The following is a 27,184-nucleotide window of genomic DNA, read 5'->3' as shown; positions in this document are numbered from 1 at the left end:
GGCTCCATGGTCATACAACAATTCACCGTCAAACAATCATTACTGCAGTACACAGTTAGTGTCAAAGCAGTATTCAGCTAATAAATCATTAAGAGAGTGAAAGAAGAAGAACAGCCCCAAGGTTTTTCAAAGTGAGATTATAATGCTCTGTGTTAACGCTCACAAATGTTGCATCACAATCCATTATTAACAGTAACCCCACCAAACGTCAAAGCTCACAATCATAAAAAAAATTCTAAAAAAGATAGAACAGCTTGAATATAGTGAAGAATTCGGAGATAGTGTTTGTTCGGGGAAAAAGATTATTTTCACTTTCAATTTCTATTTAGATTTAACCCAAAATGTTTCACAGTTTTCTTTTGCAATTTTGCAATTTGGAATTCATTTGCTAAGTGATTTTAATGATGATGTAGAGTTTTACCTGTAGGGAATTTAAAACTGCCATGCCATGGAAGATTGCCTATGAGAAAAATAAATAAGATTTTTATGACTCGAGGTTTGGCTGCCTGATGTAACCCCTTCCAATCCCCCACTTTGTAAAGAGATAATGAGAGAAGAAGTCTTAAACGGGTATATTGATAATAAGAGCTGCGATGGGCCCTTCAAAGTCTCTCATCTGATCTGGTTAACACTTTGCCTTAGTTGTTACTGTGTACTGAGAAAGAAGATGCTCAAGGGCCCTTAGGAGCTCAAGAGCCATCTCTCAAGTTTTATTTTATTGAATTGGCATTGGGGAGTCCCTGAACCAAACCACAGTAATAAACCACACAAGCACACACACATACACACACTCACTCTGACACAAACATGCCACAGCCTGCGTACTTATCCAATGCAGGCAGTGCATCAGGACCACCCGGACTTGTCTGTTGTCTTAAGAATGTCATTGAGTCTCTGAACAGCTCTCCTGATGCAGGCCCATAATCTTCCCGCTGCTTTTGACTGTTTGCTGGGTGATGCGAGGGTGCCAGGCAGGGTATTATGGTCTGTTGGAGTGTTTGGTCTGGGGCTTTGCTCTTTGATATCCTACACTCACATAAGCGGCTCAGCGGCTCTTCCACACATGTTATTCATGGTGACACGGTGACTATATGGTGCTACATGCCTGTTGCTTCGAGATGAGGTGAAGACACGCCAACGTGCTCCCCCTATGACCCCACATGATTGGTTAAGAGTTGATGGATTGTTTGTGTAGGTGGGGCTGTGGATGACTGCTTGTTGTTGTTGGTTCATCTTTGTGGGCTTTATCCCCTGAGCCTACATGGCTTTGATCAATCCCCACCATAACAGACACATGACAGACAGCAGCTCACTCCTCATCAGGCTTATCAGGACAAAGCACATGTTTTTGTACAGCATGGGGACAACTAAAAGCCACTCATATACACTCGAACAGCTGTTTTAACCCTCCCCACTGCTGGCTCCTTTCTCTCCTCCTTTGTCACTCTGGCTTTCAAAGGAATGAAATATTATTGCTCATAAAGGATGGGTACAAGGCAGGCAGAAAAAGCAGAAATCATTGAGACTGGAACAACGCCCCTGTTCGGATGTGTTTGCTGGTGTGCAGCTGGGTTTACTGCTTGTTTACAGCTCAGTGGTGGTAAAAGTGAGATCATTAAACTTTCTCTACCTGGAAAACTGAAAGGAGGACTGGCTCTACAAAAACAAGACTAGGTCAAAACCTAGTACATGGCTGGGCCATGTATGGTCACTGTATGAAATTAAGGATGCAGTTGAAAACTGTTTTGGAACCACTGTAAACCACTGACATCATTGCATCATATTTGCATTTTGCCTAGTGTCATATGGTTTCAGCTTTTTATCTGTTTCCTTCTCTCCTACACTCTGCTCACACATACAGTATTTTAATACAGCCAAATTCCCAATGAAGCTATTCTCATTTACATGTTTTTCTGTTTCTTCTGTCAGACAACAGAACAAGTTTGTTTGCATTAAGTTGGCAAAACTGCAGGCTGTAAACGCGCCCCTTATAGAAATGAGCGACAGTTCATTTTGAGAGAGCAACAGCCAATGGGGAAACTCCAACTCAACCATTTGTCTGACCAATGGTGGAATTACTCACTCAGACATGAGTGATTATAGAGCTGGTCCCACTGTTGTGGTCCAGCCAAAAATGGAAAAGAGAGATAGGCAATCTATGGCTTTTTGTAGAAATTATCACATTCAAATACCCAGTGGATCTCAAAGGACCTCAGCTACACTCAAAATCAAGATATTTCACAGCAACATATCACAAGGTAACATTTTTCTCAACTTCTACAGTTTTCCGGTGAGGTCCCAGAGAACCGAGTGGATGTTGTGGTGACTAATCTGACGGTGATAGATGCTGACCAACCACATTCGCCTAACTGGAATGCCATCTACAGGATCATCAGCGGAGACCCATCTGGGCACTTCACCATCCGCACTGACCCTGTCACCAATGATGGCATGGTCACCGTGGTTAAGGTAAGACACCAGTCTATCAGAACATGCACAACCTCTGGACCTGTAGAAGAAGTGTCATCTCTTTTTCTGTGTTGAATGTCAGATCCCCTGTGGATTTAAGCACAAGCAATAATAATAGACTACCGATTGGAATGTGGACAGGCTAGGGTCTTTGCCTTTCATATGCCCCTTTATGTCCAAATGAGGGATTGGAGGCCACTGTGCCCTTCAGAAGCAGCACATACACTCACTCACAGACTTAAACACAATGGCTGCCAAGACCACTGTAGCAAATTAGGTATTGATTTCTCAATTACAAAGGCAACAGTTTTTATACACTCATAATGTGCTAGCTGCTGTGTTAAATGACAGCAACAACAAAGCTATGTCTTGTAACAACTTTCTGTGTTAGTGCTCAACCTCTCAACCCTCTTGTCCAGAGGGTTTTGAACCATTTAGGGAACAATAAAGAAAATGGACCAGAGGAAAAATAAACTCTGTATGATATTCTGCTAGTGTTCTGTGTGTGTATCTAAAGTGTGTAAATGTGCATGCTGTTGAATGGCCTTTGGGATTTGTATTTGTGTGTTCATCCATGAGTGGCTCACCGTGAATGTGATTATCATGTCGCATGAGTTTTGTGGAAATAACTTGTTTATTTTTGTGACCCTGATGACCCAGGGGTATTGTCCTTGTGTATCTGACTCCAACAAATCACATCTCACATCCTACAATAATGTTTAAAAAATAGCAATAACACCTCCCTATAATTCCCACAGCACCCTGAGCAATGAGCATTGGCATTTTGTTTCTCTTCATTATCTCTAGATGACTGCCTTTTATAATCCATTCCTCACTCCCTGATGTAAAAGTCAGCAGGCAGCCGGGTAGCCATAAGCTTCCACACAGACCCATGGGAGGTTATCAGGAAATCAAAAATAAGAGACAGGACACCCCCTGGGAAGAAACGAGAAATAGACTGTCTCAACAAGTAAACAGAGGGGCTCAAGCTTGCACCAGGGAAAGGGAGCCAGAATGGTTCACAACAGACAACATACCATAGGTAAAATCAAAAAGGCAAAAAGAATACGCCACCTTGATGTTACTGTTTCTACCAAGGTATCGAAACACACTGACACCCAGGTATGTGGCAAATCTGTCACAAGGGATCAGAGCTCCTTTGTAAACAAGGGCAAGGTCTTACCCTATACACGTCATACATTTACACTGCTCTCTGAGGAGTTTATGAGACATATTCTCATTTTACTGCATGGTAATAAAGCCAGTAGACAAACAAGCACGCATAAAAGCACACAAACAGACCCGCTCAGTTCAAATGAGTCATTAAGATATGTAAATCACAGCTTATGATAAACACGGTAGACGACAGGGGAAGTGGAGTGAAGTGAGGCAAAGACAGATTTCCGAGGATTGAGAGATACAGATCCTGGGGGGGGGGGGGGGGTTGGAATCCAGCGGAACAAGTAAGGTAAGAAGGAAACAGGAACAAGTGAAGCGATATAGAAAAGATGTAAGATGTGACGGCTCATGGGCAAAAGATGGAAGCCATGTTATTGACCTCTCACCCCTCCGGCTTCCCTCAGGGTGTGTGTGTGGTGTGGGTGTGTGTGTGTGTGTGTGTGTGTGTGTGTGTGTGTGTGTGTGTGTGTGTGTGTGTGTGTGTTTGTAGTTAGCCTACAGCTATCCTCTAGACCTCCCTGTGCTCTGAATACCACTGGCTGTAGATCAAAGAGCCTTGAGCGTGGTTAGCCTGTAAATGGGTTCCCAGTGCACCATAGGGTCACACATGAATACACCCCGATGTGCTTCCATTTACTTTACTTACTTACTTTTATTCACAAAGACATGTCCACACCAGTGCCCTTGTCAACCAAGCTGCCTGATTAAGGATGTTTTTTTATATCACAGCTTTGCTGCCACACTGTCCCCTGATAACACTGAGGCAATGCAACATAAAGATATGTTCAAAGTCATTAACATCACAATCAAACACCACAGACACAAGGCTTGCGGCAGTAATCATCATCCGCCTATTTAGAAATGTGCCAGCAATACCTACAAGCAGCGTATTTGTTCTCTTTTTTATTTCCTTGCTTCCTGTTGTTGTCATTTGAACCTGATCATGTAGTCTTCATTAGGGGAGCACAGAACCGTCACTCTGGTTTAGGCTCAGCTGGTAAAACCCCCTGTAGAGTATACATATACACACACACTCGCTCAAAAGGCAGAGCCATGACAGCAGCCTAAGAATAGTATAAGCCCTGCTGCCTCTTCTCAGGGCGTGTACGTGTGTGTTCAAGCACGGAGCGGCTAATCGGGAGGCATGGGAAGATTCCCAGTGGGCCAGACTGGTTGTAAGGCCACAAGAGCTAGTGACAGGGTCAGTGAACACAATAGTTGTATAAATAGATCATGCAGGCTATCGTGTTAGGTCCTTTAAATAAGCTCTGACAACTACTGTCAGTAAGTTTATGACTTTTACTCAACATCAACTTCACGACAGCTTTTAGCAGTAGGCTACTGGACCAGTGGCTTAAGGTGAAAATAAAAGAGAGAGATTGATAGCTCTGTGTGTGTTGATTGGCCCAATGGAGCAGCCTGCAGGCTGTGATTGTGTGTGGCCATCATCTCCCTCACTTCTGCCTCTCCGGTAAACTACATTCGGTTCAGGAACAATGTTAAACAAAAAATGTGTCTGAAAAGCTCAGAAAAAAGATGCTTAAATCCAGAAAAATCCAAATTGCTTCAAATAGCGGTAAACCTAGTTGCAGGCAACAGACAGAAGGAGCAGAGCAGCAGAGTGGGTTCAAGACCAAAGCTCCCGGTACAGCTCTCAGTAAGTCCAGTAAAAACACCAGTCAAATTTTTCAGTATAAGCAGTAGACGGAAGACAGCAGGAATCTAGTCTGAGTTAATTTAGCAGCATAATGTTGTATAGCTTTGTTTCCTGCTCTTGTTTCATCAGAAATTCTAATATGCTAAATTAAGTATCAAATTCTGTGTGATCAGCTCAGATCTACAGACTTTTATTATAGAAAAATCCAATGAATGAAGGAAAACCACTAAAATTAGAGTATGTCTGGTATTGTATTGTACTGTCCAGTCTAATCTCACACGCTCTATAGCTACTAACTCACAGAGGAAAGTGATAAAAAGAAAACTACAGTTTAGTGCGCCAGTTGTTCTATTTTATGTATTGTGTTTTGGTATGCCTGTCAAAAGTCCTGGGCTGTTTTTTATTCCCACTCTATCCCTGTGTGTGTGTGTGTGTGTGTGTGTGTGTGTGTGTGTGTGTGTGTGTGTGTGTGTGTGTGTGTGTGTGTGTGTGTGTGTGTGTGTGTGTGTGTGTGTGTGTGTGTGTGTGTGTGTGTGCGCGCGCGCGTGCAGGCGTGTGTGTGTTGGTTAGTTGTTTTGAGAGAATATGGGTCCAATTCAACAGGGGACCACTTGACACAACATCTGTTAATTTTCTTTATCCTCAACAAGGTTCAACAGCTATTCCCCAGCCGCGGGTGAAAGACAAATGTTAACAAGGGTTTGAACATAATTAGCATGATATTTATAGTACACCTATGCTGGTCTGCTCATAAAAAGTAATAATGTCAGTAATGCTACTAATTAGCAATAATCATTTCTCATAAGATGAGAACAGGCTTTTGTTTCTTTTTTTCTCCTGTAAAGTAGTAAAGTAGTAGTTTCACATGAAGAATGTATTTCTTTTTAAAATAATTAAGTATCACCTATTTTCCCACTCAAAAAGTAAGTAAAGATTATACTGTTTATACAGGACAACATAATACATACATTCCAGTGTTATATGCATATAAATATTGTTTGTGCAAACAAAACAAACAACTCCACTTAATTATTTCTCAAGATAAATATATATATATATATACACACACACACACACACACACACACACACACACACACACACACACACACACACACACACACACACATATATATTGTGGTGTTCAAGTGTGACTGGGATGTGTATTGATGTACATAGTGCTTAATTTCATTATCTAAAAATTATATTTTGAGGCATTGTAATGTTTAAACTACCTGCATTCAGTTGAACTATCTTCTGTCACACTGTCATTAACTCTTCCTTCCTTCCTCTAGCCGGTAGACTTTGAGATGAACCGTGCCTTCATGCTGACGGTGGTGGTGTCCAACCAGGCCCACCTAGCCAGTGGCATCCAGTCTTCACTCCAGTCTACAGCTGGGGTCACCATATCCGTCCAGGATGTCAACGAACCCCCTTACTTCCCCACGAACCCAAAACACATCCGCTTTGAGGAGGGTGTCCCTGCTGGCACCAGCCTGACAACCTTCTCTGCCTCAGATCCCGACCGTCTACAGATGCAGCAGACAATCAGGTACTGATTGAATATAATAGATCGGACTGCAAAACGGGTGTACTAACTGGAGTAATTCTGACTTTTTTGTTACTGCGAAATCAGTTAAAGTTGATTACATAATTTCTATTACATATGCTTAGTCTCTGAACACAGAAGCATATTGTCTGAATGAGGCTTGAAGTCTTGCTAGCTGCATTGTAAGTACGAGCCTGGCAGAAATCCCTGCATATGCACCAGCAGCAGGCTAAAAAGCCTCTTGGATAGGTTCCATGTCAGTAGTTAGGGGCCAAAGTTCAACAAGGGGACTATATTTTGGCATCACCCATCTCTCAAAGTCTTACTCTGCGAAGTTTATGAGCCAGTGGAGAACTCTGAGTAAGGAGGGTAAGAAGGTTAATAGGGAGCAATAGCCTCTGGGGTAATCAGAAGTGTGTGCATTCTTTAGGTTGCATGCGCGCATGCATGCAGGTGCACACACACACACACACACACACACACAAACAGCAAGAGAGAGAGAACAGAAAAGATGGAGGCAGGGGGAGAATAAGAGTAACAGCTGGCTTGAGCCCAAATGCCTGACACAGCATTATGTCCACCTGCAGTGTTCTTTCTCGGCGCTAAGCCTCTCTGGATTTTAAATGTAGACCAACCTTTAAATGACCAGCAGACCTTTCCTCAGTCCTGCTGTCAGCCTGACAGTAGCAGTGACTGCATTATTGCCTTTCAAAGTTAAGGTAATCTATGAAATACACTTTGCTTCGTATTGATGTTGCAGTCGTTTGATTACAATCACACAGCTGCAAGATTACATGTGTTTCCACTCATGGTCACATGTTGAGTGTCCTTATAGATTGTTGTGAGTGTATTGGTGTAATTTGGAACTGCCCCTGTATTGCACGGCAATTGAGTTGATAACATGGCTGTTCAGTGTGACATTAATACCACCTCTTTCCAACCACCCCACACTCCAACAGTCCCTTCCTTCCCATTTTCTCTGGGGAAAAGATCTAAACAAATTTCACCGCTAATTTCACAGCAAATGAGAGTAAATTGGGTGTACATTATAATTTAGATAGATGCCAAAGTCACCAGCTGGGCGCTCTCTCTCTCTCTCTCTCTCTCTCTCTCTCTCTCTCTCTCTCTCTCTCTCTCTCTCTCTCTCTCTCTCTCTCTCTCTCTCTCTCTCTGCCTTCTCTTTGTGTCTGTCGCTCTCATCTTCTCTCTGTTGAATTCACTTTGACCTCTTTGTTTTCCTTCCTGTTTTTCCATGACCTGTGCACGACTGCAGTTCTGTACATCGTGGAATTAAGTTAACCTTTTACAAGCATGTTGTGGTCTGTCAAGGTCTCCTTAACACAAGCATAAACCAAATCTCCTTCCTCTGCTCTCACCACTTGAGGAAGGAGGCCTGTAGAGATGGCAAACCACCACCTCAATCATTTGGATCCATCTGGATAGGATCACTATCAATCCCCCTGCTTTACACCAGTTCCATAAAAGGTATCTACTCGAGACTGTTATGCAAGGGCACTAATCACAGCTGTTCCCTCTGAATCCTCATTATTCTGAAGAAAAGGAAATTCAGGGGTTCATATTTTCCAATCAGCTGAAACCCTCTACAGTGTTCACATCACCTTTCATTTTTGAACATACATACGTCCTGACCCCATCAACCAAATACTTATTTGACATGTCTGTTTGCATGGGGGAGACATTTAGTTTTGACATCACTGTTTGTGTTACATGTAATTTATGGTGCCTGTCTTTGCATATGGTAAAGTGCAGTATGTCTGCATAAATGAAAGGCGGGGATACATAAAGAGAAGAGAGACAAGGAAAGGATTTAGAGGGAGCTGTAGAGGTCCAGAGTAAGGTGAGAAAACACCTAAGGGACTGCAGAGAGAGGCAGAAGGGAACTGAGGATGGTGAGCTGATGCCGGGTCAAGGTATGAACTTGACAGGTGCTTATCAAAGGAGGGACAGACTGACAGTGTGCTGTTGGGGTTGTGGAGGAGGCAATGTGGACAGGATCATGGCATGCGAATGGGGAGCAGGAGGGGGAGGAAGAGTGAAGCATCATGCATCACCTGTCAGACACCCAACCAGTAAGGTCGAGACATGGGACTGGAGACACTGGCGTAAATGATTACCCAAGCCTCCTTGACTAAGCTTGAGACATACATTTTTCATCCTCAGGGTCGGGGCTTTGAAAAATAAATGTCATACCTCTCCCTGCTGCTTGCTAAGATCACCAACCTGCCAGGCCTAATCATACATCCAGCTATGCTCACACACCAACCAACTCCCAAATGAGAGAAACCTTGAGGTTGAGGAGAGCTCAGGAAAGCATTGGAAATAAGACACAGGAAGAACTTTCACCTAGTATATGGCATGTAAACCAGTTTTTTCATACCAAACTGGCACTAGAGTAAACAAAAACCGTTTACCTTTCCAGGAGGACAAAAAAATTGGCCCTGCACTTCATTAAAAAGTTAGCGATAGGGACTGCCAATTGCCCACAGTAATGTTGTTGACAATTGGGACTTGTAAACAAAAACACTGTGAGTGCTTCCACAGGAATCATTCTAATGGCCAGAATGTCCCTATTGTTCACAGAGTGCTATCAGAAAATCTGAAGCAAGTCAACATGGCTGTATAAAGTTAACTATATTCTGTCCTTAACTTATTCAGAGTTTTATTGAAGAACAGGATTAATGATACAGGGGATTGTGCTTTCAGTGTGTTGGAAATTAGCTCAGCTGCAAAGACTGTTCATTCAGGACTTCATTTGCTTTGTAAGGTTTATTACATCTGCACTGAGGGCTGTTTAGGAGACTTAATTAAAGTGTGGTGGTGAACAGAGCACTCTGCTTTGTGAACAAACCTTTGTGATATGGCTTTTATCATCAGAGGGCACCCATCCACTTGTGTTATCATGCAGTTCCTGTGGTATTTTATAGCCCATTACTGAAGAGAAAGTCTTACACATACCATTTTCTCCTGTCTCTTTTTAGTTCTTCTTTGTCCCTGATATTAAAGGGTCACTTAATCCAAAAAAAAAAAAACCCAAACAAAAAACCATATTTTCTCACTTCTGTTGAGCCATGCAGATAGTTTTGGCTTTATTTGCCTAAATTGTGTGATTTCTGCCTTTGAGATTCCTCCCTCTCCTCCAACACAATGGAGGTTCATTGAATTTCCCCTGTGGCGCTCATATTTAGAACAATAGTTTGGCATTCTGGGAAATATGTTTATTCACTTTCTTGCTTTAAGCTGCGTACCACTGTCATGTCTGTATGCTAAATATTAAACTAGATTTAGCAGATGATTAGCTTAGCTTAGCTTGAAGACTGGGGACAGGAAGAAACAGCTAGCCTGGCTCTGTTCAAAGGTACAAAAGAAATCTTCCTGCAGTACCAGAACCTCTAACATAACTACACGTTATATGTCATGTCTTTAATCTATACACAAACTGCAGTATTAAAATATTACATTGTGGTTTTATTGGGAGTTACATGCTGGCAAATGCTAGTGATTTCCTGGAGTCCTGTCATCACTGTAAGGTTGCCAGGCAATTAGCAGAATCTCCAGGGCTACAGATTTCAGTTTCTGAACAGATTAAACAGGCAGGATATGCTGTTTTGATTAGTGACCTTTAGAGGTGCTGGTATGCAGATTTTTAATCTTGGAAAGAGCTGGGTTACCTGTTTCCTGCTGCTAAGCTAATCAATTGCTGACTCTTGCTTCATATTTAGCATACATGCATGAGAGTCTTATTGAGCTTTTAATCTAACTCTTGGTTAATAAACAAATTTCACAAACGTATTCTTTTTATTCAACAGCATGTTTTTTTTTTTCACAGGAACAATGTTTCTCTTATTTGGGTGAACTTAGCCTTTAATTTCCCTCTGCTAATTCAAAAGTGCACCAGTTTGTCTGCCCTTGCCTGGAAAGACAAAACATTTTTCTCTCAGTCATGGCAAAGAGTCAGATTGGCATGGCAAAACCAACAGAGATGCAGTTGGACAGAGAATAGCAGTAGGTGTCAAGTAAGTCTTAATGAGAATATTAAAACCAGATCATACAGCCATGCTGCTACCTCCGAATGTCACCTCTCCCTGCCTCTCTTTCCTCTCCCACCCTTTCCTGATCATTTCCCTCACCCTTTTATCCCACCCTCCCACTGTGATGGACTCACTGTGGTCCTGGTGGTGATTTCACAGTCCGCCAGTTAGTGGCTGTGGGCTTGGCTAGCCTGTGTGAAACCAGCTAGGGTGTGGGAATGTGATCTCTGTCATCCCCTTCCCCACACTGCACTACGCCTGGGATCATGCCCATTGCCTGCTGGGAAAATCCCACCTACCTCACTGCAGGAGAGAGATTATACTCTCTGTCCACCCCCTCCTTACAGCCACCCACCCCTCTAAGCTTCCATTCTCCTCCATATAAGTAGAAATGTACATCTGGTATTTAATCAAACACAAATAAACAAGTCATCTGTATACTGACAGTAAGCACACAACAATTCAATAAATATAAAAGCGAGGTTAAGGTCAAATCCATTTCAATTCAGATGGATTTAAAAGCTGGGAGTGTAGGCCATATAATAACATGGCCTTATTGCCCAAACTGACAATCGGTAAATGAAATCGGATTGATGTAGAAACCCTGTTGTGTAAGGCCAAGGTGTCACATGTCCACAGATGATGTTTCACATGAGAAAGTGATATTGCAGTCAGAAGAGGTGGAAGTTGATGAACTCTATATCACAGAGAGAATGAGAGGAGGATGAGATACAGACAGGGATAAGAAAATGTATGAATACAAAAGCTCAGCAAGATGAGGTGAGGTGGCACGAGTTGAGAGAGATCAGATAAAACTGAAATTGTGGAACGAGACGAAAGCGACAAAAGCCAGAGAAACAAGAACAGTTAGATCAGAGTGAGATTGGGATTCAATCCTGAAGATGATCCCCTTTTCCTTCCCTGCCCTTTATCCCAGGAGTGTGTCACCACCTGCTACCACATCCACTTTCCTGTTTGACAATCAGTTACCAAGATTCTGTCATCCTGTGTCCAGCCAATACACAGCTTCCTCATACATCCACAGGAACATTTGCAAACATATATACACTAAAACATCCATGTTTATTACCCTGTCAGGCAGTTTAGCCTTCTCCAGCATAAGAAAGCACTTCCTCAGAATATGTGCATGCAACACACACACAGGCAGTTGCAGCAGTGCTTAACCAGAGAGGTAATTGACTCCTATGCTTGGTACACAGGAGTGAAAAATTAGGTGAAATTGACTGTAGGCTGCAGGCTCTGGAGGAGAAGTCAATGAAGAATTAAACTGTGTGAAGGTCAGGCTGTTGTGATTTTGTGAGAGTGTGTATGTGCAGGCAACCTAAGTATACACGGATGCACACGAATATTTATAATTGCTTGTAAACACAGAAACCCTGGCGCTAACTTCTCCATCGATCTGTCCTTGTGTGTCTTAAGGTATTCAAAGCTGAATGACCCCGCAGACTGGTTGTCCATCAACAGAACCAACGGTCAGATAATAACCACGGCAATGCTCGACCGGGAGTCCGTCTATGTCAAAAACAATATTTATGAAGCCACATTCCTGGCAACAGACAATGGTAAGATGCTTTTTAATGCACATTTTATCAGTGAACTGCTCATTCCTCATCCCTCCCTGTCCATTTCATAGCCCTAAAACAGTTAATACCCAGACTAAAGCTAAAAATGCATTATAGATTAAATCATTATCACTATAAAATAAAAATATAGGCATTATTTGCTAAAAACACATTACATTGTTTACACATTGCACATCTGAGCCCTTGCTATGATTGATTATACAGATATTATCAAGCTACCCTCTCTACACTGAATCCATTTGCAACTTATCATTCTCACACTGGTCACCATGATTTATATAAGAATGCTGGTTGTTCTTGAACAGGGATAAGATAAATGCAATTTTGATCAAAAGATGCTTTAACACATACCTTAACACATTTCCCTGTGTCAGTGATCTCCAGTTTTAAACTCCTAGCAATTATGGCACAGGATCACAGAGCAGGAAACTTCTTAGTAATGCTCACAAAAAGTTCTGATATGGTAAGACCATCATCTGGTACTATAGTATGATGTACATCTAAACACAAATGAAATAATAGTAATCACTTTGAAACTTTGAAACTCATTAATTTAAGAGCAGTTTCACATTGTCTGCATTATGTATGTACCATATACTCAGGGGTTATGACTGGCAGGAGACATATGGGTACAGAAGTAAATGAGTGCCAGGAACAACTTATTTTAGGCTATAATAATAAAGATAATTAATAATTAAATAATTATCAAAGCATTGATTCCAGTAGAGTGAATGTCAATCATTGTTGGGTAGGAGCCGCTGTGTAGATAAATACAAGTTAAAGTGAAAAATCACAAAAAGGTTGAAACTGAATTCTAAAATGCAGGCTCCTATGTTGCATTGCAAGCGTCTTTGCTAGTTTCAGCCAGACGCACTTGTCCCCAGCCAGCTCCCACATTGCTAGCAAACACTCTTACGTACATCTGAGCGTCCATGGGCGTGTTGGCCTTAAAATGAGGCTCTGCAGAGAGGAGTTCTTTCTTACTACATGGTAAACCCCCCAGTGTCTCCTATTTATCACCTAGACTAAATTTGTCTAGGTTTCATAGTGAACCAAAAGTTTATTATTACTCTTCTCATAATATTACATAAAAGATGTCTAACATTGTGATTTGTGCCGTTGTTCCTTAGTAGAGCTGCGTAGAGCTTAATAGAGCTGAGCACAACGCATTGATTCTCTCAACTCTTCCTTTCCCCTCAGGGCACAAACTCACTGGTCAACTAACCATGACTAGTTCTGACTAATTCTGTGTCAAAAATCATGCCATTATAACAGCAATGCCAAGGTGCAAGCATGCTTGGCTTTTAAAGGGAATGGGAGTTGGCACGCTCCATGTTTTTTTAGTTTTTTTTGCATGTTATGCCCAAAACACTCCCATCATTACCTAAGAGACTAAGTGCAACCCTTTTAAACCATGCATCTGGTGCAGCAATCATTTTTCCACTGGACTGTTTAAATAGAGCACACAGTCTTTAAGTTAAGCTACTTGAATATATATATAACAGCTTAATAAAAATGGAGACATTTGCGTGGATTTAGAGGGATATACGAACACACAAGCAATATTCAAGTGCAGTGCAGCTGAGCTAGAGTTACAGAAAATCCTGGATTCAAACAACTGGTCACATCATTGATCTCCTCTCTCCTCTCCTCTCCTCTCCTCTCCTCTCCTCTCCTCTCCTCTCCTCTCCTCTCCTTTCCTTCTTTTCTTCTGTCCATGCCTGCTTTCTCCTTCCACTTCTCACAATTCATGTTGCATATATTATTTGCTCTGCCTCAAAGTTGAAACTCAAGCTTAACTGAGCACAAACTCAATCACAGCAAACAAATAAGTTCCTTTTTTCTCAAATGGAAGTGAGTGCTTTTTCTCAACTAAAAAAGAGAATACTTTTTCCCTCCCCAGTTGCCTTATCAGTGACGTGCAGTGCACTGGTGTGTTGACCTTAAGTTGAGCTGGCTTTGAAACATTGGTGTATTTATAGTTGTGAGCATGTGTGAATGCACTCATTTCCAAAACATTTATGTGAGCATGTGTTTGTGTATGTGTGTTTTTGCACATTCATTTGCAATGACTGACAATGTCAGACACCGTGATGTATAATCTGCTGTGACGATGCTAAGGAAGAGGCAGTGGGATTAGAGGTTGACACGCTCCTGTTGTTTGTACTTCTCAAGCATCTCTTCTAACCTGTGTTCTTTTTCTGTGCCTCGTAGTTCCTGGCCTTCTTTATCATTTCAGTACATCGCCTATTTCCTTAAAAAGCATGTTCTCACCTGACCTCTGTAAAGCGCATTGTAGACAGGCATGTCACTGCTAGGTTTGACTGATACTGGGACTGCAGTAAATCCAAAAGATGTGAAGCCAGCAGTTCAAGTTGTGTGTGTGTGTGTGTGTGTGTGTGTGTGCGTGCGTGCGTGCGTGCGTGCGTGCGTGCGTGCGTGCGTGCGTGCGTGCGTGTGTGTGTTTGTAAATCAGTCTTACTATGTGGGTGTTGCCGGAGTGCCAGCCGTCATAACATGAGAGGGATTATGGTAAGAAGTACTATGAGACAGTAAGGATAGTAGGACGGGACATGGAGAGGTGGTGACAGCATGGTGAGAAGTACACTTGTACTGCCACCATATTTTTATGTTGCCCCCCAACACAATCTGACTGCTTCAGACCTTTCGGACACACACTTTTCCTTTTCAAACACCTATGCTATTGTTTCTGTGTTTGTGTGCTCTTCAAAGAACATATGGTGGGCTTGCTACAAGTCTTTTCACCATGCCTCTCATCTCTGAGCCACCATCAAAAAAAGGAGTTAATACAAATCCTTTTGAGGAATTTACACAAACATAATTATTTATTTAGCTGGTTAAAACCCACATAATTCTCCTATCAGCTGTGGCAAGCTGCTTCCACATGTCCCCCATACATGGCTGGGATTAACAAACAAGCAGAATGCTGCAGCATGTGTATTTGCATGTGTTTGTGTGTGCGTTTATTAATGTGTTTATGGTTCGGTATATAGATGCGTTAAATTGGCATTAAAGACAGCATGTTAAGAATATGTACTTATAACAATACATATGAAAGTAGACACTAATGATAAAACTGTTGGATAGCATGTAAATAGACACAATCAAATAAAATGTTCCTATAAATAGGTTGTAAATGTATTCAAAGCAGTTAGAAGTTGTTTAAAGGTAACATTATTATCCAACCTGCTGAATATGATTTCTTTTCTTGTTGATGTAATCATACTATAGACATTGTCATAGCATATTATTGTTGTCAGAGTGCAATGAATTAAGTCAGACCTTATCAGGTAATAATTTTAATTTATTAACTTGTTAGCCAAATATTACATTTTCTCATCATAGCTAATAACATTAACAGGTTTTGTTACATTTGTTTTCATTTTATTTCATTTTTCATTATTTAACTATCTATTTAAGGTACAGCTGTTACATTATTCACCTTATATGTGGATTACCCAGGTTTGAATTAAAGTAAGTATAAGGTGGAATGAAATAGATGTTAAGTGTCACTTGTCTGTTTGATGTATATCTACACTATAAAACCTTAAACCTGGCCTTAAAGTAACCCTCACCTAGACTTTACCAATAAATTACTTTTCATCAGCAATTGTAGTCGTCAACTCCACTTGAAACTCTTGCAAAACTCTACCAGAGCTCTAATGGAATAGTCTTTAGTGATCATTTGATAAGTCTTTATCAAGTAATTGCATTTTATTTTGAGATCTACAGTACTCATCGTAGTATTACCAAGCACACAGAGCTCAAACTGTCAACGGACTCACTTACAGCCCTCCGTCTTTAACTGTGTCTCACTCCTCATGTGGTAAATGTCTTGCTCTGTTGCCATGTTTAATTGGCAGATCTGTCAGCTTTGCATAAATCTCTTTGTAAATTACATCGCCCTTATCTCATCCCAGAGATGGGCCCTTGGGTCGCTTGATTCCAATGGCTCAGCCACTGGGGCATGGAGGGGAAATGGCTCGTAATTGGAGGCAGCTAAGGGTCGTCACCCCCTGACACACACTCAATAAACAGCTCTGAGCTTTATACAGCCAAGCACTCTTTTTTTCCAATTTCTCTGTGCCACATTTTCATACCACACATACACGTTCATCCATTCTTCTCCCTGCTCTGCTATCTCACTGTGATTGCTTTAAGTGTCTATTTTTTACCCTCAGTTCTCTATTAATGCTGTCCCTGATGGTCTGTTGCTCTGTTCAGTCAGTGCAAAATGCTTCAAGATTGTCTACAACGGAGGTGTGTGTGTGTGTGTGTGTCTGTGTGCACTAGTGCATATTATTACAGACCAAGGCTGACAATATTCTAGTGAACCAGCACCTGCAATGGCTGCCTGCAGATGAATCACACCAGATCTTTCCAATCGCCTTAACAATTTCCACAAACTTAACAACATAGACTCAGGTACAACAGTGTTGTAAAGTCTACAGGCTTTTAAATAAGAGAGTATCACAATCCTCGGAGCTCCCTAACAGGTAACATCTGCACCACTGTATGTAAAATAAGATTGTTGCTAAAATTCTATGCACTCATAAGATCACATTTAGTTAAAAGATAAAAAGTCACAATGACTGAAGGGTTAACACCCAGATGAGAGCACACAATGGATCTGTTTGGCTAAATCTGCCAGATTTCCAACACAGAATAGTGGAGTTTATTGATGTATATTGTCTCTGTTAAATAAAATAAATAAATACATTATGCATTATAAATAGAATTATGCTACAGTCTGCTCTGTGAGAAAACAACAACTGCTTTCACACTGCTTTACTTACTCAGGTAACATTAAAACAATTAAGGTCTTTATTGTCTTCTTAAGGGTTAGGGAGTAATTCATTTTCAAGTATTGTTGTATTTGCTTGTATTTTTGTTTGTCCAGTGTGTATGTAATTTTGCAGATGAGATATTCTCTTAAAACACAGGGATACAGTTTGTGCGTTTACCAGTGTGTATGTGAGAATGGACGCCTGAGCGCACCTCAATGAGAATGCCCAGTTCACCTTTCAATAAAAACAGCACATTGTTAATATTGCAGACAGAGGGGCCTTCATCTACTGAATCATAGATGGCACTCATAGAACTGTGTAAATACACACAGACAAGGACTTGTTTGATTGTGTTACAGTCATCATTATTGTACCTAAGCCCTCTCTAGGCAATTGGATGTGCTGTGTCTGCATCTGGATTGACTGTGATGGGTTTGATTTGGCTGTAAGGCTAAAAGAGGAGCTGGAAAGCGCAAATGTCAGAAGTATTTTTGTCAACAGCAGAAATTCTCCTCCAGCTCTACAGCATCCCTACATCTAACATCACCATTGTAAATAAGCAGTGTTCCTTTCACCTCTTCTCGTTTCTTTTTTATCTCCCTTTTTATTCGGTTTCATTATTTGTCTCTCCTCTGTTGTCCTTCAACTCCTATCCCTCTTCCCTTTATGTCGTCCCTTTCACTGCACACATCTTCTGTTGTCATCTCCTCCTCTCGTCATGATACTATTTTTTCTTCTCTCTCCCTGCTCCCAGGCTCTCCTGCAGCCAGCGGCACAGGCACATTGCAGATCTATCTGATAGATATTAATGACAACCCCCCAGCACTCATACCCAGAGAGTCTCAGATCTGTGAGAGGATGAACAAGAACGTCAACAGTGTCAACATCACTGCCGCTGACGCTGACACAGACCCCAACGCTGGACCCTTTGTCTTCGAGCTGCCCAGCTTCCCCACCAGCATCCGACGCAACTGGACGATTTCACGGATCAACGGTGAGGAGGTGTCAGCGTAGAAGTGCAGAGGCAGGGAAAATGAAAAATTCTGTTTTATATAGAGCTCCTTATACCTCTCATGCTTATATCAGTATCAATTTTTGTATTTTACATGTGACTTTGCACATGTGATTTTCTGACTTTTACATTTTACATACAGTGATATTGAAAAACAGTTAATACTGTGATAGTGATTTCAACCATATTGAAAACCTCATGTGGAACCAATTTTCATGATTTTAAAGCTACAGATAGAAAATCTGTGGAGTTTTGGAACAATAAATATGATGAATACTAACATAACATCCTTTCCTCTCTCCTCTTTACACAGGTGACTACGCTCGTCTGAGTTTGCGGTACCAGATATATTTAGAGCCGGGAGTGTATGAGGTCCCTGTAACTGTGTCAGACTCAGGGAACCCTCCACTGTCCAACAGATCAGTCATCAAAGTGAAGGTGTGTCCCTGTGATGAAAATGGAGACTGCACCACTCTCGGGGCCGTGGCAGCCGCTGGCCTGGGAACTGGAGCCATCATCTCCATCCTGATCTGCATCATCATACTGCTCAGTGAGTATCAGCTGTTCATATCGCATTCATCCAGTGACACTTCACTGCTCTCAGATATGTCACACACCCACACACAAACATACAATGTGAAAAGTTACAGCTGCCTGTGATTGGCTTTGATTTGCTTCTGTGCCAAAAAAAAGTGCAGTTCAGGGTGCAGCCATTAAACATTCACCAGGCTGTGATACAACAACATGAACAATAGTTTGTATAATGGATGAATGTCTCGACTGCTGGAATCCTCTTCAGCATCTCTCGACAAGAAGTTTCTGTCTTCTTTTCCTGGTAGGGTAAATAACTGCTGCTATCTGTCTTGCCAATGATTCATGCCCCTGGCTTTCTTTGTTGCTGTGAGTTGCATCATACATATAAATATAGACAAGTCCTATAGACAAATTCACCCGCAGCTGTAAGATTTTTCCAACATATTTTAAAATGTAATAATGTATGTAAATGATCCATTCTTGTCAATATTACTGCAACCACCAATTCAAGTTTTGGAAGAGACCCACATATATTATAACAAATTCATTTTTATGTTTATTTCATCAAGTGGAGCCCACCAACTTTTGAAATCTCTTTTCAAAGATGGCACACAAACAATACACAGATAATTTACATAAACAACAACGAAGCTACAAAAGAATTAAATAAGAAATAAAAGTTAAATAACACTAATGAATAAGAATATTCTACTAAAAGAATATTCATATTACTGTTCTCTGGTCAGTCATAGCTGTGGTTATGGTTGAGGCCCAAAAACTACTTGGTCAAGGTTAGGAACAGACTATGGTCACAGTTCAATTGATTGTTGGTTGGAAATGAATTATGATAAGCAGTCTGTCGGTGTCAAAGTTCATGCTTTGTGGCTCCACAAAGCATGAACTGGTTGAAACTGGAACTGGTTGATGAACATGATAAACATTAAACCTGCTTAATGTTTGAGTTGTCATTGTGAGCAACTTAGCATACTGACTCTAGCATTTAGCAGTTAGCATGGCTCCGAGTCTCTTTAGGTTTAAAATATTTCCTGAATGTCTGTTTTGTTTTTTGAAGCAGGTTGTTGCAGTTTACCCTACATGTTTATCATGTGTGTATCATTGCAGGCATGGTGCTGTTGTTTGTGGTGTGGATCAAGCGCAGAGAGAAGGAGAGGCAAACAAAGCAGCTGCTAATTGACCCTGAAGACGATGTCAGAGACAACATCCTCAAATACGATGAAGAGGGAGGAGGAGAAGAGGACCAGGTGAGATCCTGAGGGACACACACACACACACACACATACACACATGCTGTCTTTGTTGACCTGTGCCCTGCTTACATCTGTATGCCCGTGCGGATGTGTAGGACTATGACCTGAGCCAGCTGCAGCAGCCCGACTCCTTGGAGCATATCATCAGCAAGCCGCCCGGTGTCCGCCGGGTGGATGAGCGCCCCATCATCCCTGAGTCCCAGTACCCAATTAGACCTGTCGTGCCCCATCCTGGAGACATCGGGGACTTCATCCATGAGGTGACTTGCACGCACACACACACACACAGCAGACGCATGCATTACATCTCACGTGCACAAGAGCTCAACAGTCATTAGATTGTTTCTCCCACAGTGAGCTGGCCTCTCACTTTCACTTTCCTTCGATCTGACATTTAACGCGATTACTTATGTCTGGATGCTGTTCAATATGTAAACTTCAGTATGATGATGGAAACAATGTTGAGTTTTGTTTTACCTCATAGCTGCTCTTGCTGTGCCAGGTTAATTCACACACACTCACACTGTTTTACACACACACACACACACTGTTACACACACGCACACACAACTCAAGCGTTGGCACACTGATGCTAGAAAATGCTGATTGACAGACTCGTGACAACGCGTTCACACTTGAGAGGTGTTGGCAGCTGTTCAGCTTTGATCCATCCAGGCTTGACTCTCTCTCTCTCTCTCCTTCCCTCCCTCCTTCCTTCCTCTCTCTCCCCCCCTCACTCAAACATGTACTCACCTGATATCGCTCCAGCAGTCTGGTAAAACACAAACACAGCAAACACATGGTGTTCCTACCATGCACTGCCTCCCTGGGGGTTGAGGCTTTTTAGGTTTCTATTCGTAGCATTTCTCTGTATTTCAGAGAACTGGATGAGGTCAAATTCTCTTCACCTGCCTAACCTTCAGGTCAAAGCCATTCATTTGTCATTCTAAGAAACAAGCGCAGGTTTGAGCATTGGCAGAAAATGCTTTGAAAAATGTATGAAACAGTAACAAAATATTGATGAATATGTTTTGATCATTAATAAATCAGAAACAGGAACTGACCAAAGCAGCTTATTAATGTATTTACATACATGAAACATGCCAATCTATGCAGGTACTGTGACTCTCAAAAGGTCAGACAAATTTGCGCAGCCTACATGTTACAGAAATTAGGCCTACCAGTGGAGTTGTTTCCTAAGAAGCCTCTATATTTTTCTTTTTCACCAAAAGAAATACTAAAATCCAAAACTTATGTATAGTGACAAATAATATACTGTTATTCTTTGTCACAAAGTATTAGCAAAACCTTTAATACTATATCTTTGCTATAGTTTCCCATGCACAGGGCTGCATATGTTTTTCAAGTAGAGATGAGACTGAACAAAGGGCTACAACAATGATAGGATTGAGAAATGTCACTGCCTTTACTTAAAAGGGTACTCTACCGATTTTGCATTGTACTCCTAAAGCATTGTTAGTGTCATGATTTACAGTTACAAAACGTAGAACCACAGATATTGACCTTATCGTTCCATACAAAGCAACTCGACCACTGACATTTTGGTTGGGGTAATGCTAGCAGCAGATGTGTATGCTGTCATGTAGATTACGCAACCTACCACTATGTAAACATTGGTAAAATTAACTTGAGCTTGAGCCATGCTGAGGATTTCTGTCACAACAGCTTGGCTTTAGCTGCTCCAGTTTTACCCTTCTTGTTTTTTTTTGTTTTTTTTTTAAATCTTTCTCTTGTGAGTGCAGTACTAAACTGCTGGAGTTGATTTCTAACAACTTGTTGCTTTTCCATCGCTGATCAACCTGCCTTTCTTTAAAATCATATTTGCTATTGCAGGCATGTGAGCACTGACCACTGCCTTTGTTTATCCTCATCTCGTTTAGGGTCTGCGAGCAGCAGACAACGACCCCACTGCTCCTCCCTATGACTCCCTGCTGGTGTTTGACTATGAGGGCAGTGGCTCCACTGCTGGCTCTGTCAGCTCGCTTAACTCCTCCAGCACGGGGGACCAGGACTATGACTACCTCAATGACTGGGGCCCACGCTTCAAGAAGCTGGCTGACATGTACGGAGGAGGGGATGATGATTAAATCTGCCCAGTCACACATGCACACACACACACACGCACACACACACACACACCCTCGTCTCGTCAGCTGGCCTGCCATGCTCTGTCCCTATAACATATGGGGCTATTACACCCTTATTGAACACACGACTTGTTCACACTGACCAACTGACTGACCAACCAACCAATCAAATTACTCACCACAGAGGACCAGTCCCGTGAGTCAGTTTCGGGTGCCGTCACCTGCTCTAAGCCTGTCTTAGACTGAAACAGAAGCTCTGAATTGCAGGCTTCTCATAGTTTGTAATTTCAAACTTTTGTGCTTTTGTTTCAGTTTAGGTTTTATGCTAGATGTAGGTTCTAGTAACTTTTTGTCTGACTTTGTTTTTCCTTTAGTTTTTGCAGCTTTATTTTTATGTCCTCACTCCCTTTAGATTTGAGTCGATTCCTAAGGGTTTTCAGTTTTCCCTCGCTGTCAGCCCCCGCCTGCCTCTCTGCAGAAGCTTTAGGTTGAGCTTCTTGCATTGTCTGAGGGGAACAAAAGGAATAAAATGAAGAACGGTGATATGAAAGTCCTTCTTTCTTGAACTTGAATTACTTAGAACAGAAGCACTGTTGTTTAAAAAGTGCCTTCAGTGGTGCGTATTTTAGCAGACTCCCGCTAACTCAGGATTGGTTGCCATTTTCTGGGCTCACATGCCCCCATATGACCCCTGACCCTTTAACTCAGACCTTCCCTTGTCATTTCTGTGGTCCTGCAGGGCTGTGGTAGCTGCGAGAGATGTCAGTGCTGGTTTCAGAGGAGCATTGACTGGCTTACGAGGGCGCTTTATGTAGACGTACTGTACATAGGCCTACAGTGTGTCTGTAAGTTATGGACAAATCATTAACTTTTCAAGTCAGGCATATCTGTGCTCCTAGATCACAGCCAACTGAATGTGGTTACTGAAATCACATAAAAACATTATGGGACTGTCCTAGAGAAGAAATGCATTGCGTGTCTTTGTTTATTGTGGCTTCAATAGCAGCTGTGTTTGTTTTGAGCTCTTAATATTTGCACTTAAAACTTGCTCCTAAATTTTGAAGATTGGCAAGTCAGGTGTGTTACCTCTATAATGTTACTGTATATGAAATGCATAAGAGGGTTGTTTAAGGAGACTTTGCCTTTAAGATCATTTAAAGTTTGCATGTTTATCCCAAAGCACCCAAAGGTTATTAACATGGCACCAGTTGTTGTGTGGTAAATGTGTCAAAGAAAACTATATAAACTGTACAAACATGAAGCAAAAGAAAATACTAGATAACTTAAAATAGCTCTGATAGCATTACACACAGAGTTGTGAGCTTGTCTGAGCCACATTCTGAGCCAATCTTTCCTTTTTCTTTTTTTTTCTTTTTTTTTTTTCTTTTTTTTTTGTTGATTCACTGTTGTTTCTTGACAAACTTTTAATATACAAACTTTGGTGCTGGTCCCTGTCACAGAAACTGGGGGAATTGAGCCTCAGCCAGGGATTTAGCGCCTTCACAATCTGTCTCTCTTCAGGCAGAATTTCATTCATCTCAAATTTTCTCCTGAAATTTTTGGCTGCAAGTTCAAGAGGTTTTGAGAAGAAGTTGGAGGAAGGGAAAGTCTGTTATGAAGTTCTGCACTTTATCAAAGCAGACTTGCAAAACTAAAGCTTCAGTAATAGTGCTTTAAAAGACAGACATTTTGAAAGACAGTTGTGTTGTGACTTAATGAAAAAGAAGCACCCATGGGCTTTTGTAATCATATTTCAGCCCCCCAGAACTGCATATACATAGAGAAGTGGAAGAAGGGAGCTTTAGTCTTTGTATTAAATTATTTAAATATGCAAAACATTTTACAGAGGGACCAGGGAGATGCTGGTGAATGATAGAAAGGTTTAATCATTCCTTATCTTCTGAGTGCCCATTGAAATGCTCCACGGTGGTAGCCAGTTTCAACCTGATGTGGACTGACCAGATCTTTTATTAATTATGAATATGATGAATGCTTGAAGGAAATCTTCGTAATGACAGTGTTATTCAGATGATGTGATGGTATAAGGTTAATCCTTTCATACTCCTTTGTGTTCTGCTGCTTTTCAGCTGTTCCTCACATGCCAGCAGTTTATTTAAACAATCTTTAGTTTTTCCAAATGGTCATAAAAATGGTAAAATGAGTCCACTGTGAGGGAAAAGTATCATTCCCTTGTGAATGGAAAAGAATTGAGAGATAAATGGAAAATATTACCTGTTAATTCACATATTCATCATGCCATTAAAAAGAAATAAGGATGAGAGTGTGATTTGACTATAAAAAAGGGAAGTAAGGTCAAAGTATGATTAATAAGGTTAACAGGGTAGGAATCTCTTGATTTAGATTCATAGATAAATGGGTTTAAATTGCACCTTGCAGTATGAAACTGACAAGGGCGATTTTCAGGACAGCTGTCAGCTGAGAGCAGAGACAGTAGACATGAGAAAAGGAGTGGTTTCCACAGCCTGCTGCTGGATAAGCTCTTATCTTTCCAATTGCTCCTCAGCATACAGAATATCTTCACAAAATAAACACAGCTGTTACTTTCTGCTATTTGTGATTATTTCTGACTTACAAATGTTGTATATACAGATCATTTTTATACATTTGGTGAAATGATTTATCTGTTTCTGTGTGGTCTTTTCCGTTTTCTTTCACTCTAGTTTTGTTTCAAATGAAAACTTGGCAAGGTATATCTCACCACAGAAAGCCATGTGCATTTAAGAGAATCTATATGATTCTAAATGGGCTTATAGCCATACTCGTGTCACTGTTCAAGTAAATCATAGTGAAAAGGTCCCATTTCAAACCAACCTGTACAGTCTATACTAGCACACACTCACACCTAGGCCTTACTGTATATATGTGAGTGTTCTATATTATATAAACCCTTTCAGCATTGTTCTAATTCAGCTGCAGAGCTCCAGCATTACTGAAGGCCATCCATATCCATTCACAGGATAAAACCATGCTTCATGAAATGCTCATGTTGTCTGTCTTATCAGATGTTCAGACCGGATTCAGAGCCAAACATAGCAGGAGCCCCACCACTACACACACACACACGCACACACACACAGATACATGACACGATGCCATTATGATACTGAATGTTATCAATGACTCGCAATGACACATGGCAGCAAATCATCAGTGGAGTTGGTCAAACTTGACCCCCATTAAAATACAATTTATGAGAGGAAATGAAGGAAGATTGATCATTACTTGTTACATACTTGGTCCACTTGTCTTATTGATGTTCCCATGCTAAAGTGAAGGGAGAATTAGCAGATGAGAATGAAGGAAGAACCATCACACTGTTGTAGTCCATCCCTGTCTTTTGGCTGTCGGCTCTAAGCCTCTTTGACTGGTGTTAGTTAAAGGACGCTTGGTCTCACTCTGGACACTGCCTGACAATGGACACACACATGACGGGAGACTCCAGCAGAAGCCAGACTTTTGTCCTGCTTTGATCAGAAATATACAAACAGGCAGCAGAGTTTCATACAAGTTCCCCCCGATACTGCTCAAGTCCAAGTGTACATAATGTAGTATTTGCTTGAAGCTAAACAGACTGAGTTAGGCAAACTGTAACTGTACAATTGGAGCTTTTTGCATGTGTCTTTTTATAATGGACAGATGAGTTCTATTACAGTAATCATTCAACATTTTAAAATGTGTCGCAGCCCGCATGACCGAGGTTGCAGTCCAGAAGGGATTCTGGTGTACCATACTCACATAGTTTCAAATGGAGGAGAAAAAAAAGCTGAAAAAATAATTGCACAGTTATTGAGTCAAAAGACTTCTTTTGTAAATTGTCAACAGCACAAATATTTTGTATTGTTGTTTGTACCATTTTGTAAGAAAATGATGGAAAAACAAACAAAAAAAAAACCCAGAAAGAGTCTGTTGTTTCAAGCGTGTGTTTATAGTGCCACTGCAATCTTGGTTTCCAAATACCGTACAGTACATGCGCAGCCTTGCAGATCAACCTTGTAATATAGACGCTGAGCTGGAGACTCCCTGTCAGCACCATGTGTTATAAATAAAATTTCCCCTCCTTATAAGAACACTGGCTCCTGTCTCTTCTTTGTCACCCATTGATTTCTCCAAGCGATACATTCCCTCACAATTATTTTTAAAATGCTAATGTGATTATTTTGCTCAGAAATTGTTAACTTAACTGAACTCTTAACTGAAAAATGTGTCTCTGTCAGTCAGGCAACATCACACTATGTACAATTTCAATTTAGTTTAAAATGTTTACATGTGTGCATACATAGTTTCTTTTAGTCAGGCAGCACCCATTAATTCAAGTTGTGATAGGATATAAAAATTCTCAGTAAAAAACAATATTACCTCTGTCACTCAGAAGTCTTGTAACATTTTGAGTGTGTCTGTGCTGTTTCTTCTGAATTTCACCCTATTCACCCACACACATGGTATTATTTAGTGGAGTCCAACAGTAAATAGAGCAACACCTGCTTTCATAAAACATATAAAGCACATGTCAACTAGATTATACACATCAGCTGAGGACCAGAGTCTTTTCAGGGGAAAGGGATGAAAAAAACAGCATGAATTTCCAGTGAACATGATCAAAGTTTGCATTTTCGCAGTAAATTACATAAAGTCCTACTTAGAGGCAAAAGAAGTATGTATATGCACTCAAATGGAGGCACACATGCTGTGTGCACTTGCATGCTGGCATCAACAATAAGGCCTTTATTGACAAATGCGTGTCATTGTGGTAGTGTACTGACTGAGGAACACAGCTTGTCTCTTATGCATAAGTGGTCTTGCATAGAGAGATACAATAATGTGTTCCAGGAAACATTTCCACAATGTTAGGATCAAAATCGCTGCGAATTTGAAATTATGATGTGCTTCTGTTTGCATGGGTTTAATATGTGGATGATTGAGTTTCACA

At 41.1% G+C, this 27,184-nt stretch overlaps 1 protein-coding gene across 5 annotated transcripts in view; it reads left to right on the top strand.

The window, feature by feature from the left end:
- Nucleotides 1–26,324, top strand: part of LOC139620821 (cadherin-4-like) — a 399,662-nt gene extending 373,338 nt beyond the window's left edge. For all 5 annotated transcript variants that reach the window (XM_071476746.1, XM_071476743.1, XM_071476747.1 and 2 more), the window contains 8 exons: nucleotides 2,284–2,469; nucleotides 6,600–6,856; nucleotides 12,343–12,485; nucleotides 18,069–18,308; nucleotides 18,640–18,876; nucleotides 19,983–20,122; nucleotides 20,224–20,388; nucleotides 22,030–26,324. In XM_071476746.1, coding sequence (XP_071332847.1) covers nucleotides 2,284–2,469; nucleotides 6,600–6,856; nucleotides 12,343–12,485; nucleotides 18,069–18,308; nucleotides 18,640–18,876; nucleotides 19,983–20,122; nucleotides 20,224–20,388; nucleotides 22,030–22,236 — 1,575 coding nt within the window. In that variant the 3' untranslated portion in view covers nucleotides 22,237–26,324. The remainder of the gene's footprint in view (nucleotides 1–2,283; nucleotides 2,470–6,599; nucleotides 6,857–12,342; nucleotides 12,486–18,068; nucleotides 18,309–18,639; nucleotides 18,877–19,982; nucleotides 20,123–20,223; nucleotides 20,389–22,029) is intronic.
- The last annotated feature ends 860 nt before the right edge of the window (nucleotides 26,325–27,184 follow it).

This window comes from Trachinotus anak, unplaced genomic scaffold (genome assembly GCF_046630095.1).
Source record: "Trachinotus anak isolate AG129_WGS33_773 ecotype Australia unplaced genomic scaffold, CSIRO_AGI_Tana_v1 ptg000004l, whole genome shotgun sequence".
Taxonomy (NCBI): domain Eukaryota; kingdom Metazoa; phylum Chordata; class Actinopteri; order Carangiformes; family Carangidae; genus Trachinotus; species Trachinotus anak.
The sequence above is the reverse complement of the archived record's forward strand: the minus strand, read 5'-3'. Positions and strand labels throughout refer to the sequence as shown.